The 19252-nt window shown below is 36.8% G+C and overlaps 2 protein-coding genes across 2 annotated transcripts; both read left to right on the plus strand.

Annotated features, from left to right (window-relative positions):
* The first annotated feature begins 5104 nt into the window (after positions 1-5104).
* LOC121389283 (UDP-glucuronosyltransferase 2B15-like) lies at positions 5105-7593 on the plus strand. The gene has a single exon (XM_041520879.1). It carries the CDS (start codon positions 5274-5276, stop codon positions 6903-6905), a length of 1632 nt encoding a protein of 543 aa, XP_041376813.1. The 5' UTR covers positions 5105-5273; the 3' UTR covers positions 6906-7593.
* Positions 7594-12492: 4899 nt separating this feature from the next.
* LOC121389284 (UDP-glucuronosyltransferase 2B15-like) lies at positions 12493-14471 on the plus strand. The gene has a single exon (XM_041520880.1). It carries the CDS (start codon positions 12493-12495, stop codon positions 14017-14019), a length of 1527 nt encoding a protein of 508 aa, XP_041376814.1. The 3' UTR covers positions 14020-14471.
* Positions 14472-19252: the final 4781 nt, after the last annotated feature.

Here is a 19252-nt window from a genome sequence, read left to right on the forward strand (position 1 = left end):
TGTTCATTACGTCATTAAAAAATCAATGGTAGTACCTAACAGGAAGTAATACACATTTAATCAGCTGAGAGTACGGCCATGACGTCACGATACAGACATAAAATGCAGTAGGCCTACATATTACAATAATTTCATTTTATAATTGCTGTTTTGTAATAGGCGTCTGGATTGGTTAACATTCTTTTTTATGAACGTGAAAACTGCACTTTTTCGGTACACAAATAAAAACGACATGCTATTACCGGAACTACTTTTTATCAATTACGTCAGCAACGGAATCACATCGTTTCTATTTTTATCCCAATATCGTCTGCACTGTGAGTGATAGTGATAATTCAGGCTTTAAAGGGACATTCCTGAGTTTGCTGCATTGTAAGATGTTTCTGACTAATAAAATATTTCTACGATTAAACTTACATATTAAACATATTTTCTTGTTTAGAATATCAGTGTCTGTATATTCAATGTGTTTCTGGTCGTCTTAATATTTGTAAGAAGCCCAAATTGGATTTTGTCTTCAAATAATTTTGTACATACGAAAAAATTAGAGTTTAGGAAATATGTTGAAATTTAACCTAGTACAAACATTAGAACGATCAGAAACACGTTTAGTATACAGCCACTAATATTTCATGCAGACACATATATTTGATATGTAATTACAATCGTTAAAAAGGCTCTGTTAGTCGATGACATATTAAAAGTTACAGCAAACTCAGAAATGTTCCTTTAAATGACTCCGGTTTTGAACTGAGACACATAATATACATGTATATATGACAGGACAGAAAAACGAGGCTTCTATTACAAGTTATAGCAGACAATTCTCAACAAATCAAAAGAGAGACTTGAACGCAGCTCTGTCACATTTGACAAAAACACCAAATCGACAAGTTGCACGCCCGAAAGCACATACGTCTTTTTGCACAATTACGCAACCTGTCCTTTCCGAGAATAATATCACACAAATCACACAAACACGGTAACACTAAAACAACTTTATCCCTTTCAAGTCTTCACATTCACGTTTCACTAATTCAGCTTTTGACAACTGAAAGTTTAATATAGTAACTGATAAATCTTCTAAATAATTTGACGCTCCCTTATGTTAATTAGTTCAAAATTCATACTCTAACCGCTTTACCACAAGTTTTCGATTTAAGTATACAGATTGTTCAATTCTTAATTAATTATCGTTTGCTATTTTTGAAGAAAAAAAACCTGTTTGCGTTATCAGTTGATGATCAGTTATTTTAAATTTATAACTTTTTATCCACATTTGATTCAGAAAATTAAAATTTATAAAACCTTATGTAAATCATTATAATAAATCGGAGATTTGACGGAAAAAATGAATGTAACTTTCTAAGGGAATTCCCTTATTTTTGTATTGATACAGTTGTAAATCATTGTGGAATAGAGTTCGATTTTTTTAAATTATAGTTTTGTATAATGGCAATATTAATGCATTTGGAATTATAAGAATGGAACATCATATTTTTATATATTATATTACACACTAATGTATGAACGGCTTCGCGCTAACGCGCTGCGCCATTCAAACAGTGTGTAAAACGGTTTTGGTGCTTATCATCGCATGAACGTCAAAAATATAACGTTCAGTTGTTAAATATTGACTATCTTACGTCTAATATATAGTTTATGTCCATGGGCCGTATAGTTTATGTTCATGAGCCGCAAGGCTTAAGCAAATAAACTATACTATACCCACTTTGTGATACCTTTCACTATATATGGGTTAATCTTGATGGAATTAAAACGTGTTAATCACCATGTTACACACACTTGTTACACACTAATGTAGACAGGTTTGTTTCACGATGTATAAAATTAAAAACCCCCACAACCAAACAAATCAGCAACATGGCGATATTTAGCGACAACTGTTCGTATCGACAACACACGAATTAGATATTATAAAGGGTACAAGACGAGAGCGAAGCACAACATTCAGCGATCGGGGTCACGGCCGTCACGCAACAGGGACCGTAAAGTACTACCAAAGTACGATAACCTAAATACATTACTTACTAAGCAGAACAGGTCATCTGTTATTGACCTTAAGATTATTTGATCATAGGTCGATTCTAGAGTTTGGACACGAAAATTCGGGTACTCTGGTAAGTTTTTAGCACAGTTGTATTACTAATTTACTTATATAAACTGTTGCATTGTGTCGGCTGAACAGGCTTTTATCAGCTGCTTATTTTGTGTACGGGTTTTCCTTCCCCACGCTTCGTCTATTAATAGTCCGGAGACCACCTCTATGTAGTAATTCGTGTTTTGTCAGTTGTTTCATATTGGTGTTTGTTCATTACGCTTTTTTTACGTGGATTACAACTAATTGTGAGGGTAAAATGATGGAAATATATGGTCAAAAGGTCTCAGGTTAGCACATTTACCCCGAATATCTCTATCATGTTCCCCCAAATTGGAGGTTTTATATATATATATATATATATATATATATATATATATACAGATACAGATACAGATACAGATATATAACATGGAGAATAATGGTTACAAATAAATAAATCACTCGTTTCTCTAATACATTTGCCTTGACGCGATATCAATTCTAAAGTAGTTTGTGTCATCAGAAGGCATAGATCGTTTTATTGCAGTATGTATTGTTACGGACGCCTGTCTCCAGACGTTGTAACAGCGAAGGTGGTGAATTACTAAGAAAATATATATAATATGGTTCGACGAGCCCCCAGTCTGCAGAAATGGCAGACGATTAAACTAATACTTCAGTTTATAATGAATGATCACTTCTGACTTTCTCTAAACAACAAAACCAACACAAATCAACATGTAATCATTTAATACATAAACAGCTAACTGTCACCAAGGTGACTTACACTGAATACAACAATCTGTTGTACTGACCACTGCTCAAACTACGACACTCACTTTATATGTTCTCTATACAAATGTTCAATGATATCATCATGTAGATTCATTCGGCTGATAGGACGGTTCCCTCAGTTCAGCTCTGCGGCACTTTCAAACGACAGGTAGATAACTGGACTTCAATAAGCTTCAGTTCTGCGACTCTTCAATAATATGTTACTCCAACAATATTGTCCTCTGTGGACATCAGGTACGTGGTTGTACACTCCGACCCTTTCTTCAGTCAAACAGCCGTAACGTCGCTTGGCACGGAGCTTCTATGGAACTGCTACACCAAACCTCAGACAAGACTTTTATGCACCAGGCATGGTCCTTGGAGATATGAGGTAATCTCACGTAACATTATATAGTTCACATTGGATTCACAAGCACCAACCGTTTTATGTTGGCAGTAAATACATTATACGCTTGTGAATGACACATGATAGTTTCTTTGACTTCCACAACAAATTAAGCTCTCATCAGTAGCAGATAAATAGATAGGCCGCGTTGTTTCCACAGCTTTGTAATGAGTGTTCGTAGTGAGTGTTCCAACGTTTAATTATTGTTAGTTGCACACATATGGTGGTTAGTGAGTTTAGTGTCGTTGGGATGTTTAAACAGATGGCCTTACACATGATGTCTGTCTGCTATACATCTGACATCATGACAGTATATACTCACGGAAAAAAATAAATCATATGCATCATTAGAATTTCAATGATACTTTTGTTTATAGTCAAACCCTTTCGTTAGCCACGCATTGGCTATTTATCTGTTGAAAGTAGAGTGGTCAAGTCTGGTCTTCTGAACCTAGAGCGTGGTCTATACCGTGATTGGAGTGTCGTCAGTGACACTGTAACAGGACAATGCATTGCTGAACAGTCGTTGTCGTAATTATTGATCTCGTAGCCAGTTCGTGCAGTTCTTCCGCTAATTGGCCTTAAGAGTGGGATGTTACGGGGGTGGGGATAACATTCGCGTTTCTTTCTTCTGTTGCTCAGTACAGCATATTATCATTATATTATTCTATGTATTGTTATCTCCTGTAAAGCCCGTCTTGTGCCTGTAAAATAGTGTTATTGTATTTTCCTCATGTGCCGTTGTGTAACGGCCTGATCGTTATAAAGTTCTGTTCTGTTCTGTTTTGTATGGTATGTCTCTTGACGTTTCCAAATTAATTCGTAGGAGTTCTAGTCTGGCATAGCCGTCTTGCAAACGCGACGTCACACTTAGGCTCCCTAAATACAGAAGATCTTCAGTACTCGTAATTGTTGGTGACATCTCCACAGACACTGTGTGGTTTTTTGAAGAACACTAATAAACACCACGACGGCTAGCAATAATAGTGTATCTGTAACAGGCTGCATGTACAATTTCTATTAAATGTGTATTAAAGGGACATTCCTGAGTTTGCTGCAATTTTAAAGATGTTATCGACTAACAAAGACTTTTTAACGATTGCAATTACATATCAAATACATTTTTCTGCATAAAATATTAGTGGCTGTATATAAAACGTGTTTCTGTTCGTTCTACTATTTGTACTAGGTTAAATTTCATTTTATTTCCTAAAAAGGTTTTTTTCGTACGTACAAAATTATTTGAAGACAAAATCCAGTTTGGGCTTCTTGCAAATATTAAGACGACCAGAAACACATTGAAAATACAGACACTGATATTCTAAACAAGAAAATATATTTAATATGCAAGTTTAATCGTAGAAATATTTTATTAGTCGGAAACATGTTACAATGCAGCAAACTCAGAGATGTCCCTTTAATGTTTAATACAAGACTGTATGTCAATTGTGTGTCAATCAAAGTATGAAAGAACGTTTGAAAGGTGAATGAACCTGAATGCATTTATTTTGATTAATGTTAGCATTAACATTTTATTTGTTTTAAATCATTCTATTCCTGAATGGAACGGGAATGATAAGCAACACAAAATAAAATCAATGATACAACCAATGCCACACAATAAAACAACAACAACAACAACAACAAAATACACTTTTTTCTTTTGGTCAAATCTTAGAAACGGCGTATAGAGCTATTACATTGTTCTATTTTAAATGTTAGCGTTTTAATTTTATTTGTTTTAAATCATACAATTCAAGAGTGGAAATTCAAGGAAACGCCCAATGCCACATAATGCACAATACAGAAAACAAATTGTTGATCAAATATTAGCATCAGTGTATAGAGCTATTGTGTTCAAACTATTAAGCCATGATCACACTAAGAATTATACAGAGTGGAAACGTATGCATTTATGAATAGCACTGATCAATGCTTATGCGTTAAACCTGTGTGAGATACTGATGACTGCATCACGTATTCGCCACTCTTATGAACATATTTCACGAAAATGATACCTCTGCGTTACGGCACGAACAGCACACACACATGGTTACTAAATATAGTTTCTCCGTTCCTATTTCAGCATCAAACACAATGCAGGTTTTGATACTTTTCGCCGTTATTCAGATGGCCCTGACGGCTAAAGTTCTGATGACGTTTTCTCCAATGACAAGTCACTGTCTGGAAATGGCTGCCATTGGCAACGAACTGGTCAAGAGGGGTCACAGCGTGTCAGCGTATGTTCCAAACTTCTTCGACACAAGACACTGCTTTCAGAATTCTAAGATTCAACTTGTAACCTATGATGTGAGCGAAACCAACAAAGGTGTTTATCAAGCGGCAATTGGTGCCATAGAGAGAAACGTAGTCACGAGAGAAAAGAGTATTTTTCAGGCTCTCATGCAAGCAGTCGTTGCCATCAACAGTATTTGTGACAGCCAGCTCTCAAACCGAGATCAACTAGATCAGTTGAAAGAGGCCGGATATGACGTAGCCATGACGGAGGGTCTCCCAATCGCCTACTGCTATTATCTTGTCCCGTACTACATGGATGTTCCTACTGTATCTGTTGGTAGCGCTTTTGTCGGTTTTGACAGCGGAGAGGTGTTTCAGCCCTACACCTACCCTCATCCAATTGGCCCGTACACTAACGAAATGACAGCTTTACAGAGAATTCTCAACAGCCTGCACTACCTTATTTTGACTTTGATGACACCAATACTTAAAAGCCCGTTAGATCTCACCAAATATGGCGATCCGTTCACGAACGTTGTCCCGGAGACGTTGTTCCGAGAATCGATGCTGTATCTCGAGAATTCTGACTACATTGCCGATTATCCTAAAGCTACCTTCCCCAACTTCGTCCAGGTAGGGGGGTTGACAGTCCGCCCCCCATCACTTCTACCTAATGACCTGAAGACATACTTCGACAACTCGAAGACTGGAGTCATTTTGGTTTCGTTTGGAAGTATGCTGAAATTGGAGTCCGCAGAGTTCATCCAGCGATTAGTGTCTGCTTTGAACCAACTTCCATACGACATCATCTTAAAATCAAACAGAAACTCGCAAGCGGACAATATCAGGATTGTAAAATGGCTGCCACAAAATGACGTTCTCGCCCATCCAAAGATTCGACTGTTTGTGTCTCACTGTGGTAAAAATGGATTTTTCGAATCCTTATACCATTCGGTTCCTATCATATGTACACCTTTGAACGCAGACGCCTTCCAAACAGCCATTAAAGTCAACCACCACAGAATCGGGACAACTATGGACATTCTAACTGCCACATCAGAGGAAATGGTTCAAACCTTAAAATCCGTGTTGAACGACTCGTCCATTTCTTCCAATATGCGGCGGATGTCTCAGCTCTTCAGGGACAGACCGGAAACAGGGGCGGAGAGAGGGGCGAGCGCCATAGAACATGTGATGAAATATGGAGGCAGACATCTCAAGCCGCCCACCAACAGACTGAACTATTTTCAGTACACACTGGGTGAACTCTGGTTTGTGATTTTCAGTTTCATCTTGCTGGTAATCTATGGAGTGTTGGCGTTGTTTAGATGCATCTGCTGTAGAAAGTCTTCTGTGTCCGTTTCATTTTCAAAAAAATCCAACTGAATCTCAGTAACAGAACTATTAGTATTTTGAAAATTTTATATCTGCACAAGGTAGATTCAAGTAAAAAGGATGTTCTGCATATATCACCACTGGCCCCGTGAGTCAATATCTAGTTTTTGGAATCCTATTGCTTTAAAATTGACCTTGGATGATTAAAGTGCTCAAGATAATTATTCAGACTGGAATTATCAGCAACAATGTTTAGTTTTAGTTTGTTACTTTGCGTAGAGTAACACATATTATGTATGGTATATCTATATTGCTTTGTGTGATCATAGCGAATAGGATCAACGCATCCACTGATATACCAGTACAAGAAAGGGTCTACGGGCGACGGTGTTTATATACGTGGCTAGATCTATTACACGCCACATAGCAGTCAGACTATGGGCCATAAACATGCGTGTGAACCACGAGCTTGTGGCTGTAGCATCTCTCACAAACTATTACCTAAGAAAGTGGATTTTTAATTAATTATTTATTTACGATATAGAAAGTTGTTGTTTTACCTTTCGCAAGGTTTGCACAAATTTGCAGTGCTTAATTTCAAATGTGCGTCATAATATTATATATAATTTGTAATTATTTATTAATTTATTTCTCTATTTAATATAATATTTACAGCATTAAGTTTAAATAAAGGGCCAAATCCAATATGGCTGTCACTGTATGAAGAGGAATATGAACACTGCCATAACATTTAAACCAATAAAAATTAATATATTCCATCCTTCTACAAACATGGGGGAAGGAGGGTGTGGGGGAGGGGGGGGGGGGGGTGTGGAATAATTTCAGTTTGGTTTAACTTAAAAAGAACAATAAAAGTGTTTTGGAAATGACAAAAAAAATTTAAAAAATGTGTGTGTCCAGTTTAGGAAATAATCGGCTCAGAAACAAATAACTTGTAGTAAATTCCATGACATAAAAGGCGTTCCGTGTGGGACGGACTGTAATGTTGGTTGCTTGTGACAGGCTAGATATATCGGAAAAAAGAAAATTCATGTTTCAAAACAATAATCGTCATACTACAATTAAAGATGATCGAAATTTAATGAAATGACACATTAAATAAGCCATGCTAATATATCCAGTAGTAACTGAACTGGTTTGTTTTACTAAGTATTAAGGGATCACACCTCTATTTCAGCCAAGTAGGGGAATTTAGTTCTATGAAAAAGAGTACCACCTTTCTGTATTTTATTATGTTGGTGTCTGAACAGATTTGACAGTAAGATTATGGAATATTGGAATGGGAACATTGGGAACATCATGATTATGACATATCAAACTGACATATGCCACATCTGCTTAGCTACAGGGAATTGTTTACTCTGCATGTGCTACATATATTTAACGAGACTTGCCTTCCCTCAATGACACCATGTGTGAAGGAGGCTGGGTTATTACAGTTGCAGATGGAGAAATTTGAATTTGATTTACTTAAATCGTATGAAAAGGCTGCTATCAGCTGGGCCCAATTTCACAAAACATCGTTAACGTAGCTTTGCACGTAAACGTAAATCTACGACTAAACCACAATTCTTATTACTATTATAGTATACCAAATATAGTTAGAAATACACATATTTCATTTTCTTTTGTCCTTAAAATGATACATTTTCTGTAATATTGTAATTTTCTTCGAGAAATAGATGCAAAACCCTTGTAAATGTATGCCCTGTATAGCTACTAGTCACAGACGTTTTGTGAAATTGCCCTATGGTCTGGTAATATAGAGTAACTACCTTTGATAATTTAGTCAGTGCTTTATATTTGTATTATCACAAAGGTATAATCGATAGTGGTGAGATACATTATAAAGAAACGCATAGCAACAGTTAACAATAACTGTCGGCAGAGACAACACACTGGTTTATTATTAACACTGTTGTTTGTCCACCTTGTATTTTGCATCGTAGATGTTTATAAAGACGAGTATGCTACATTAACGATCAAGAGGGTTCATATGTCCAGGTCATGACCTTGTTACCCGACTGGAGCCGTATAGTATTGTATTAATTCGAAATCATAAAGTGACTCATGACGAAGCAAAACAGAATAATACTGACCATGGTAAGCAGTGACTGGTGTTAGTTTGTGTCAGCTAGTATACTCTTTGGACACAGACATTCAGCTTCAGTGGTAAGTTTCCGGCAAAGAGTTTTTTTCTAATTACCACTATATAAGGTAGCGCCAGCTGGAGAGATACTCGTATTTCCCTAGATAATTAATTATATGTAAAAGACGTGGTTGTACGTTTCGTCTGTTAACAGCGCGGACTAGGGACACCATCGATGTTTACAGTTTACTATATAAGGTAGCGCCAGCTGGAGAGATACTCGTATTTCCCTACATAACTAATTATATGTAAAAGACGTGGTGTTACGTTTCGTCTGTTAACAGCGCGGACTAGGGACACCACCGATGTTTACAGTTTATCTAGTCTTAGTTCTCTTTATTATATATATATACTCTTTAAAAAAAAGTAGATGAACTTGAAATATTAATATCAACTATTAGACCACAGACATCCTAGTAAAGAACGTTCAGGTCTGTTTATCAACACATCGAAATACATTCCATAGTTTGCACATGCATCACGCAGTTGCCCCATACACGTGCGTTGGGTGTAATTCTCGATTTTGACAATTTCCAGGAAGGTCCATTGATCACCATGGAACATTATTTCTGTCAATCTTTTTCATTCTGTTGTTATTGTTTTGTTTTTAGTCATTTTATTTGTTTGAATTTTCGATTTACTGATAAAAAAAACATCAACTTTCAAATTCACTTCTGACCCAAATCGTCATTTAAGATATACCGTACAATGTTCACAATTGTAAATTCTTATTAGAGTTCCTCTACTTGTTTGAAGAGTATATATATATATAGTTTTGTATTGTTCAAATTGCCTCATTGCCTTTGAAAGTGCACGGAAACAGTCCCGGTGTAAACGGAATGCAAGTCCGTAGGAACATTTGTCTGACCGGACTTAATCTCCTGGGAATGCAGGTCCTAGGATAAAAACAACTTAAAAATAAACCAGGAATGAAAGTCCAGGTAGGACTATGGTTCCTAAGCTATGGAGGTCCGATAGGACTACTGTTCCTACGGACCTGCGTTCCTTTTACACTGGCGTCGTTTAGGTTAACTACTGTATAGAATATATTATTTTCTGTTCCGTCTGTTAATAGACCAGACTGATGACGCCATTAATATTTATAGTTGTTTTTTAATCTAGTCTTTGGTCTGTGTATATATATATATATATATATATATATATATATATGTGTGTGTACTCAGAGTCACTATTGAAGGGTCACTCATATTGTTAGTACTACACATGTTAACGATGCCCGTCCAACACACTAATTATGAAAGAAGGAATGTATGGCCTTCGGGGATTATGTCCAGAGTGAGGTTTCCTAAGTAGCATTTGGATTTCAATACGAGTAATTGTAGTTCCGGTTATAGGCCACAACAAAATGATAAACGTTATGCAAACACATGTACCTACCATCAACCAAACAAATCGGTTGTCTGAACGCACCCATGTCTGAAATTCTGTATGTTGTGCCCGTGCAATGCGTTCTCACCATGGGTATAAATGTGTACATGATTGCCATCCACATATTCACGCACACTTCAGTTGAAAATGCGTCGTGGGTGCATTGTGACAACACATTTGTTGGGTCCAGTGGTACACGCACATGCGCAAATACCTACTTACCTCGTTTAAGACACACATACATGGGCGGATACCTAAACATGGGGGTAGCATCGATCTCAGTCGGTAGAGAGCTCGCCTGGGGTTCTTGCGTCGTAGAACCACCCAAGTGGACCCATTCTCGGATTGTTGCCCCACGACTGTTATATGAAAGATCGTAGTATGTGCTATACTGACTGTGGTAAAGTGCATATGAAAGATCCCTTGTTGCTAATGAAAACATGTAGGGGTTTTCTGTCAACCTTCGAGTCAAAATTAGCACGTTTGTTATCCAATGGCCGATGATTAATAAATGTATGTACTTTATTGGTGTTTTGAAAGAAAACAGAATTTAACATATTCGTACGTATATACATTCATGAAATCTATATGAGCTTCATGCACACGCAGGCGCGCCCACACACAAACACACATACGCGCGCACGCACGCACGCACGCACACACACACACATTCATACATGCATGCATCAATATATATATATGCATACCTACATAACTATAGATAAACATATACATATATCTATACATGCATACATACATCCGCTAAATTCCACCCAGAATGTGATTTGTTTATTTAAATCTGATTTTTATACACATTAAAAATACTTTCTTGTGCTATTTTTACTTGTTCGATAGTTCTTTACAATTAGCTTTAAATAGAGGCTTATATGTGGCACGCCTGGAGAGATGTGTTTCGTCTGGCCAGTAGTTCTCTAATTTGAACAAGAATCAGTGTATTATATTGCTCACAACGTGTTGTTCTACTAAACTTGGGATGATATTTGCGAATTGATGCGGGATTAGGATAGTAGAAGAACCTCCCCCCCCCCCCACACACACACACCAAAATTCCAGTTGTATCGAAAACTGGCAGCAAAACCCTATTTTCACTAATTAACTTTAATGGTGAGGGTGTATAGTATTTATATGAATGGTCCATTTGCTGATTGAAACTTTGTATCATATTTATCCAGATATGTTAGTGTTGTCGTCTGTGGGGTTTAGATTGCCGGTGTGCGACCTGTAGCAGTATAGTGTAGTCAGTCAGCACTGGTTACAATAATTATAAAACAAGCTGCAGTTTAACATTCTGCGGTACTTGCTGCTGCAGTAAATAAACCATTGGACCCAAGGCTGGTAGGTTTTGGGTTCGCCTATTGGTTTATCTGTTCATTAGGCAGGTGCATTAATTTCTCTCTCGCTAACCACTAAACACTAAGCATTCACCAGTCCTGAAAGAACGAAGGAATATTTTATTTAACAACGCACTCAACACATTCTAATTACGGTTATATGGCGTCAAACACATTAACCAAACCTGACGAGATAGTCAATATATTGAGATGTGAGCCCAGGAAATCGTGTTTGAACCTTACTGGACATTAAGTTAAACGCCGAACATTAAGTTAGAATAAATGTTGTTGTTTTTTTTGTGTGTTTTTTAAACAGCACTGCATTTCAAAATTTTCTTTGACAGGTATTCATATAACTTTTACCAACACAAACAAATATAGACCGTCGAATGACAGTGTCAGGCAAAATATGTATGAACGATATCAAAATATGGATGGCTTTTGGCAAATTGTAGAAACAGGGTATACAGATATCTGTTCAACCGATTAAGCCATGATCATCTACATAAAATGAAACTAAATACACGAATTAATAACGTAGACCAATATTAATGTTTATAGAACACATTTTAAAACTTGTGTGATCCTTTGATCACTGTACCACGTACTCGACACTCTCAAGGACAAATCCCACGATAGCTTTGCATGCTCTGCACCACAGTGAAGAGCAGTACACTTGGCGATATTAATATAATTTTTCTCTGTTGCTATTTCAGCATCAAACACAATGCAGATTTTGATATTTTTTGCCGTGATCCAGGTGACTCTGACGGCTAAAATTCTGATGACGTTTTCTCCGGCGACAAGTCACTGTCTGGAAATGGTCGCCATTGGCAACGACCTTGTCAAGAGAGGTCACAGCGTGTCAGCCTACGTTGCCACATTCTTCGACACAAAATTGTGTTTTCAGAATTCGAACATACGAATTATAACCTATGATGTGAGTGAGACAAACAAGGCTGTTTTCCAGACAGCCAAAAGTACCATAGAGAGAAACATTGTGACGAGAGAGAAGAGTATTTCTCAGATTCTTCTGTACGCAAACGTCATGATCAACACCCTCTGTGATAGTCAACTCTCAAACCGGAATCAACTGGATACGTTGAAAGAGACCGGATATGACATCGTGATGACGGAGGGTCTCCCATTCGCTCAGTGCTACTACCTTGTTCCTTTCTACTTGGACGTCCCCACTGTGTCTGTTGGTAGTCTTTTTCTTGGTGTTGACAGCGGAGAGGTTTTCCAGCCATACACCTACCCTCATCCAATTGGCTCGTACACCAACGAAATGACGACTTTACAAAGAATATTGAACAGCTTCCACTATATTCTTCTAACTGTCATGCTGCAAATCTTTAAGCCTCCGTTTGACCTTACTAAATATGGCGAACCGTTCACGAACGTTGTCCCGGAGACGCTGATCCGAGAATCGTCTTTGTATCTCGAGAATTCTGACTTTATTTTTGATTATCCGAAAGCTACCTTCCCCAACTTCGTCCAGATAGGGGGGTTGACAGCTCGCCCACCAGCACTTCTACCTAATGATTTGAAGACATACCTCGACAACTCGAAGACTGGAGTCATTCTGGTTTCGTTTGGAAGTGTGCTGAATCTTGAATCTTCAGTGTTCATCCAAGGAATAATATATGCTTTGAATCATCTTCCCTATGACGTGATATTCAAACTTGATAGAAACTCGCAAGAAGGTAATATCAAAATTGTAGACTGGATGCCACAAAATGATGTTCTTGCTCATCCAAACATTCGACTGTTTGTGTCTCACTGTGGTAAAAATGGATTTTTCGAATCCTTATACCATTCGGTTCCCATCATATGCACACCTTTGAACGCAGACGCCTTCCAAACAGCCATTAAAGTCAACCACCACAGAATCGGGACAACTATGGACATTCTAACTGCCACATCAGAGGAAATGGTTCAAACCTTAAAATCCGTGTTGAACGACTCGTCCATTTCTTCCAATATGCGGCGGATGTCTCAGCTCTTCAGGGACAGACCGGAAACAGGGGCGGAGAGAGGGGCGAGCGCCATAGAACATGTGATGAAATATGGAGGCAGACATCTCAAGCCGCCCACCAACAGACTGAACTATTTTCAGTACACACTGGGTGAACTCTGGTTTGTGATTTTCAGTTTCACCTTGCTGGTAATCTATGGAGTGTTGGCGTTGTTTAGATGCATCTGCTGTAGAAAGTCTTCTGTGTCCGTTTCATTTTCAAAAAAATCCAACTGAATCTCAGTAACCGTTGAATGAACCGTTGAATGGAGACGCATTTCAAATAGCCATTAAAGTAAAACACCACAGAATCGGAACAACTATGGACATTCTAACTTCCACTACAGAGGAAATGGTTCAAACCTTAAAATCTGTGTTGAACGACTCATCCATTTCTTCCAATATGCGGCGGATGTCTCAGCTCTTCAGGGACATACCGGAAACAGGGGCGGAGAGAGGGGCGAGCGCCGTAGAGCACGTGATCAAATATGGGGACAGACATCTCAAACCGCCCACCAACACACTGAACTATTGTCAGTACACACTGGGTGAACTCTGGTTTGTGATTTTCAGTTTCACCTTGCTGGTAATCTTCGGAGTGGTGGCGTTGTTTAGATGCATCTGCTGTAGAAAGTCTTCTGTGTCTGTGTCAGTTACCAAAAAATCTAACTGAATCTCAGTAACCATAAGAATTTTCAAAATCGTATATCTGCACATGGGGGAGTTTAAGGGGTGTTTTTTTTTTATGTATCGTGAATGATCCCAAGAAGCACTGACAAGGATTTGCAATCTTAGTTCGCTTGGCTCTTTTAAACTTTCCAGTTAACTATGCAAACTGGAATGTGGGAAACGATCAGATGTTTAGAAACTAATCAAGGTGTGCATGAATTACCTGTGATGACTTCAAATGAAGATTATACGTGACTGTCTTGTACAGAATTTACCTTGGCGAGATTGTGCATTTATGGAAGTGTTTTTTAATTCGATTTTGTGAATTTTATTTAAAATTAACGCTTGTTTTGTTTCACGATACCACTAGAGCACATTGTAGTTGTTACAAGTAGTTTTCAGAGGAAACCCGCTATATGTTTCTATTAATACCAAGGGGCGGGACGTTGCCCAGTGGTAAAGCGCTCGCTTGATGAGGGGTCGGTTTAGGATCGGTCCCCGTCGGTGACCCCATTGGGCTATTTCTCGTTCCAGCCTGTGCTCCACAACTGGTGTAACAAAGGCCGTGGTATGTACTATCATGTCTGTGGGATGATACATATAAAGGATCCCTTGCTGCTAATCGGAAAGTGGCGACAGCGGGTTTTCTCTCTATATATGTGTGGTCCTTAACGATATGTCTGATGCCATATAACCGTAAATAAAATGTGTTGAGTGTGTCGTTAAATAAAACACATCAATTTTTATATCAATTTCACGTGACCTGTTGGGGTTGATGAAAACAAATGAATGAACAAAAGTAATTTTAAGATTATATATCAAATAGAGAATGGTAACGAAATTATTAAAGCAGTTTTTACTGTAGTGAATACGTTTCTCAATCAGGTATCTTTGTTTAACTTCGTTTTGGAAATGAGTAATGTTTAACTGTACATTTTGCACTTTGCATTTATATATAAAATACTTAGCTAACAATAATAATAAAAAAATATATATCATGTTTTAGTCAGAGTATGACAAATATTTTGAAAAGTCACTAGCCACAGGGCTAGTGGGTTTGTGAAAAGCACTAGCCCACCAAGATAAAGCACTAGCCCAAATTTCTGATCAATTATAACTGGATTTTAATATAATTTTTGTAACATTACACATTTACGAGTACAACAGTAAAATAAAACAAACACTTAAATCATGTTGTAACTTTTGTCAAGTGTGATCCATCGTCATTGTCCCGTTTTCGTTTTTGCCCTCCCCCCCCGGGAAAAATAATTGAGCAAACTCTTGGTTGGTATCTAAACACACTATCAAAATAATTAAATTTAAATGAGAGTATGACAGTGTGACACACGGTAATAGATGGTTCAGTGTATTTGGTAATTGGTTATATATATAGGGCCTACTATTTATGTCGCCAGGAACGGTGATGCCAAATACAGGGCATTATCCCGTGTCAGACCGATATCAAAAGAATATAACGGCGACATCTAATCCGTTGTTAATTGATGAACAAAAAAGGTATTATCTTGTATCGGCAGCTGTGACGTATTATCCAAACCGCTACACGTAATAGGCCAAGCCGAGTCATTGCATATGCGGTTACCATTATAGTAAATTGTTTTCCTGATTTCCGATAACCACATGTTAGCGATGTAAAAGTAATACTAAAATTTAGTATTACTTTTACATCCAAAGTTCAAATGATAAATTTAGGTTAAATATATGATTACAAGATTTTAATAACCAATTCAAAAAATTGTTCCAAAAAAGCTGAACAACTTTACATTTTCAAAATAGATGTTCTATAGATTCTGTCAATAAGTTTTAGTTTATAAGCAAACATGTTGGTAGTCAGTATTCTGTGTAATATTCTATATTGGAACCATCTTGATTTTATTTCTTGAGTGGTTATAAATGGCTTTAAATAGATAACAGACCAGTTTAGGTTGGACGTGAAATGAAGTTGCTATTTTAGTATGGCAATATTCGGAACTTTCGACAACGTTAATGTATAATAATATAATGTTGAGCCTTTTCTAATAGAGCAAAGTGTGTTGTTGGATTTTTTTTTCTCTCATTAACTTTGTTTATTTGTTTGCTTTGTTTTGTTTTGTTTTTGGTGTTGTTTTTGTGGGGTTTTTATTTGATTTGTTTTATTTTGTTATTAGTTTGCTTGTAATTGTTGTTTGTTTGTTTGTTTTATTTTATTTATTGTTTTATTATTATTATTATTATTATTATTATTATTATTATTATTATTATTTTGTGTTTAGTTTCAATCCAAGAACTTAGCATTTAAAGGTGTATGTTCTCCTAAATTAACGTATGTGTTTTCTGATCAAAGATTTAGTTGGGTTTTATTAAATAAACTATTCGTCCTGTACCTCCAGTGTGTTCTTGGTTGCCACAGTATCTACAGACGCTCAAGAGAGTGTCTTCGTGTATCTGTTTTGTGCGGGACAGAACTCTGACAATTATAATATTATGTCCGTAACGTATCTTTTAGATGTAAACCATAGTGAATTGTTGGGAGGGGGGTCAATTCAGAACACTTTTCTATTTATCAAAACCATAAGCATTGAATTGTATAACGGTAAGATTACAAAACGGTGTGTTCTAGAATGCCAGAAATTAATTCCTCATGACCAGGTTCCGTGCATATGACACCAAAGTTTTTTTAACACAGTGGCGCGCCATTTGTAAGAAGAGCAGAATCGCTTTGAAGATGGTGTGGTTTCAATGTACAGGAATTGCACACCTATCAGTCTACCGCCTGTTATAATAATTAGCGTATCTAACTCTAGCTAATGAGGACCCATCATGGCTGACCTGCTCTGTCAGGCTATTAGCATGATACGAAATCCGCTATAATTGCTAGCTAATGAGGACCCGTCATGGCTGACCTGCTCTGTCAGGCTATTAACACGATACGAAATCCGCTATAATTGCTAGCTAATGAGGACCCGTCATGGCTGACCTGCTCTGTCAGGCTATTAGCATGATACGAAATCGACTATAATTGCTAGCTAAGGTGGACCCGTCATGGCTGACCTGCTCTGTCAGGCTATAAATATGTATAACAATACAACACAGGTGGGGCTAGGTTTTATTAACAACTAGTAATTGGGTTTCAGGAAAAACAACCGACTGGTAATAATTTCAGGAATCAGGTATATGGTATGGAAACTGTGATTCTAGATTATATGATATTTTTTTTTAGTGTTTAGTGAAGTCACTAATAGTATTAGATGGAGCGATTTAATCGCTATGTAGGCTGTCTTAAGAAAGAAAGATTCAGAAGACAATAGACCATTGACGTGTGATTCTACCTTTAGGTTTCACAATCGCCAAATGTGTGACATTCAATAACCGTTGATGAATGCATTACTGTTCTTTGATGGTGTAATCAAGTTCAAGTTCAAGTTCAAGTTCTTTATTGCGTTAAGTTTTCCAACTTATCAGCATTATAACAATGTGATACAATATTATGTACAATAGTGCGGAACAATGGTGGAGAATGACTTACAGAAATACATACACATATACCGATAAAACAATCCATCTATATCTATATATAAACAATCGGCAATATGGGTTACACAAATATAGATATATTAAGTTGTTTGTAGTAATAGCATATCCCTCATTTTGTTCGCCTGTATTAAGTATTTGCCAAGGTTATTTATCTCCTTATTGTTTGTAGTTGACAATAGCTGTATTAGTTTAAAACCACTGGGGTTCTTGGAGTAGTATTTCTTAATAAATATATTTCTTAAAGTTTCGTATCGTGGACACTGAAGAATAAAATGAAAATCATCCTCAATCTCATTAATATTACATAATGTACATACTCTTTGTGTTCTCTCGATATTTTTGTACCTACCAGCTTCAATATTTAGCCTGTGTGCACAAATTCTCATTTATCGTTATTTCTTTTATATTACGTGAATCAATTGGCTTCATCAGATATATTTGTAATTGATATTCCTTTATTAAGTGTTTATATAGTGATCCTTTTGGCGACGCTGTTATTAAACTGTAGGATTTTTGTTTAAATAGATCAAATATTCTTTCTTTAATTATGTAATAAAAACTGATATGGGTATGGGTCGATTTCCACATATAACTTAGCCCAAGCGTATCTAATTCCTGCTTAATATTCGTTAGTCAAATATCTCCATACTCATACATTTCCTCGTACACAGCTTTTAGAATGCAATTACTGGTACTACCAAATTCTTTATTATCCAAAGCCATCCTGGCTATAGGCGCGACATAAACATCAATATTATTATCATAGTAACAGTTGTGCATATATACATAGTGTGATATTTAACAATCAAAATTACATGAATAGAGTATATAAAATGTCAATAGGAGGGTAAACATAATATATTAATTTTTAATGAACATTTCCCTTCTTAGAAAAGCCTTGTATAAATATTTTCCAAGATTGTTTAAAGTTTTTATATTTTCCGAGTTCAATAGTTTGATTAACTTAAACACGGAAGGTCTGACGTAGAAGTATTTCTTTATGTAATTTATTCTTAGATCATGGTAAAAAGGACAACTCAGAATAAAATGGAATTCGTCTTCGATTGTTTCATTATCACATAGTGTACATAATCTGTTTTCTCTTGGGGTATTTTGGCGTCTCCCGACTTCAATACAAAGGCAATGGTCAGATAATCGTATTTTGGTAATCAGTTTGCTGTATACAAATTCAAGGCGTTTTTTTAGATAGTTCTTGACATTATGAGTAGGATTTAGATGTTGATATAAGAATCCTTTAGATGACGAATCA

Source organism: Gigantopelta aegis, chromosome 14, assembly GCF_016097555.1.
Source record: "Gigantopelta aegis isolate Gae_Host chromosome 14, Gae_host_genome, whole genome shotgun sequence".
Taxonomy (NCBI): Eukaryota; Metazoa; Mollusca; class Gastropoda; order Neomphalida; family Peltospiridae; genus Gigantopelta; species Gigantopelta aegis.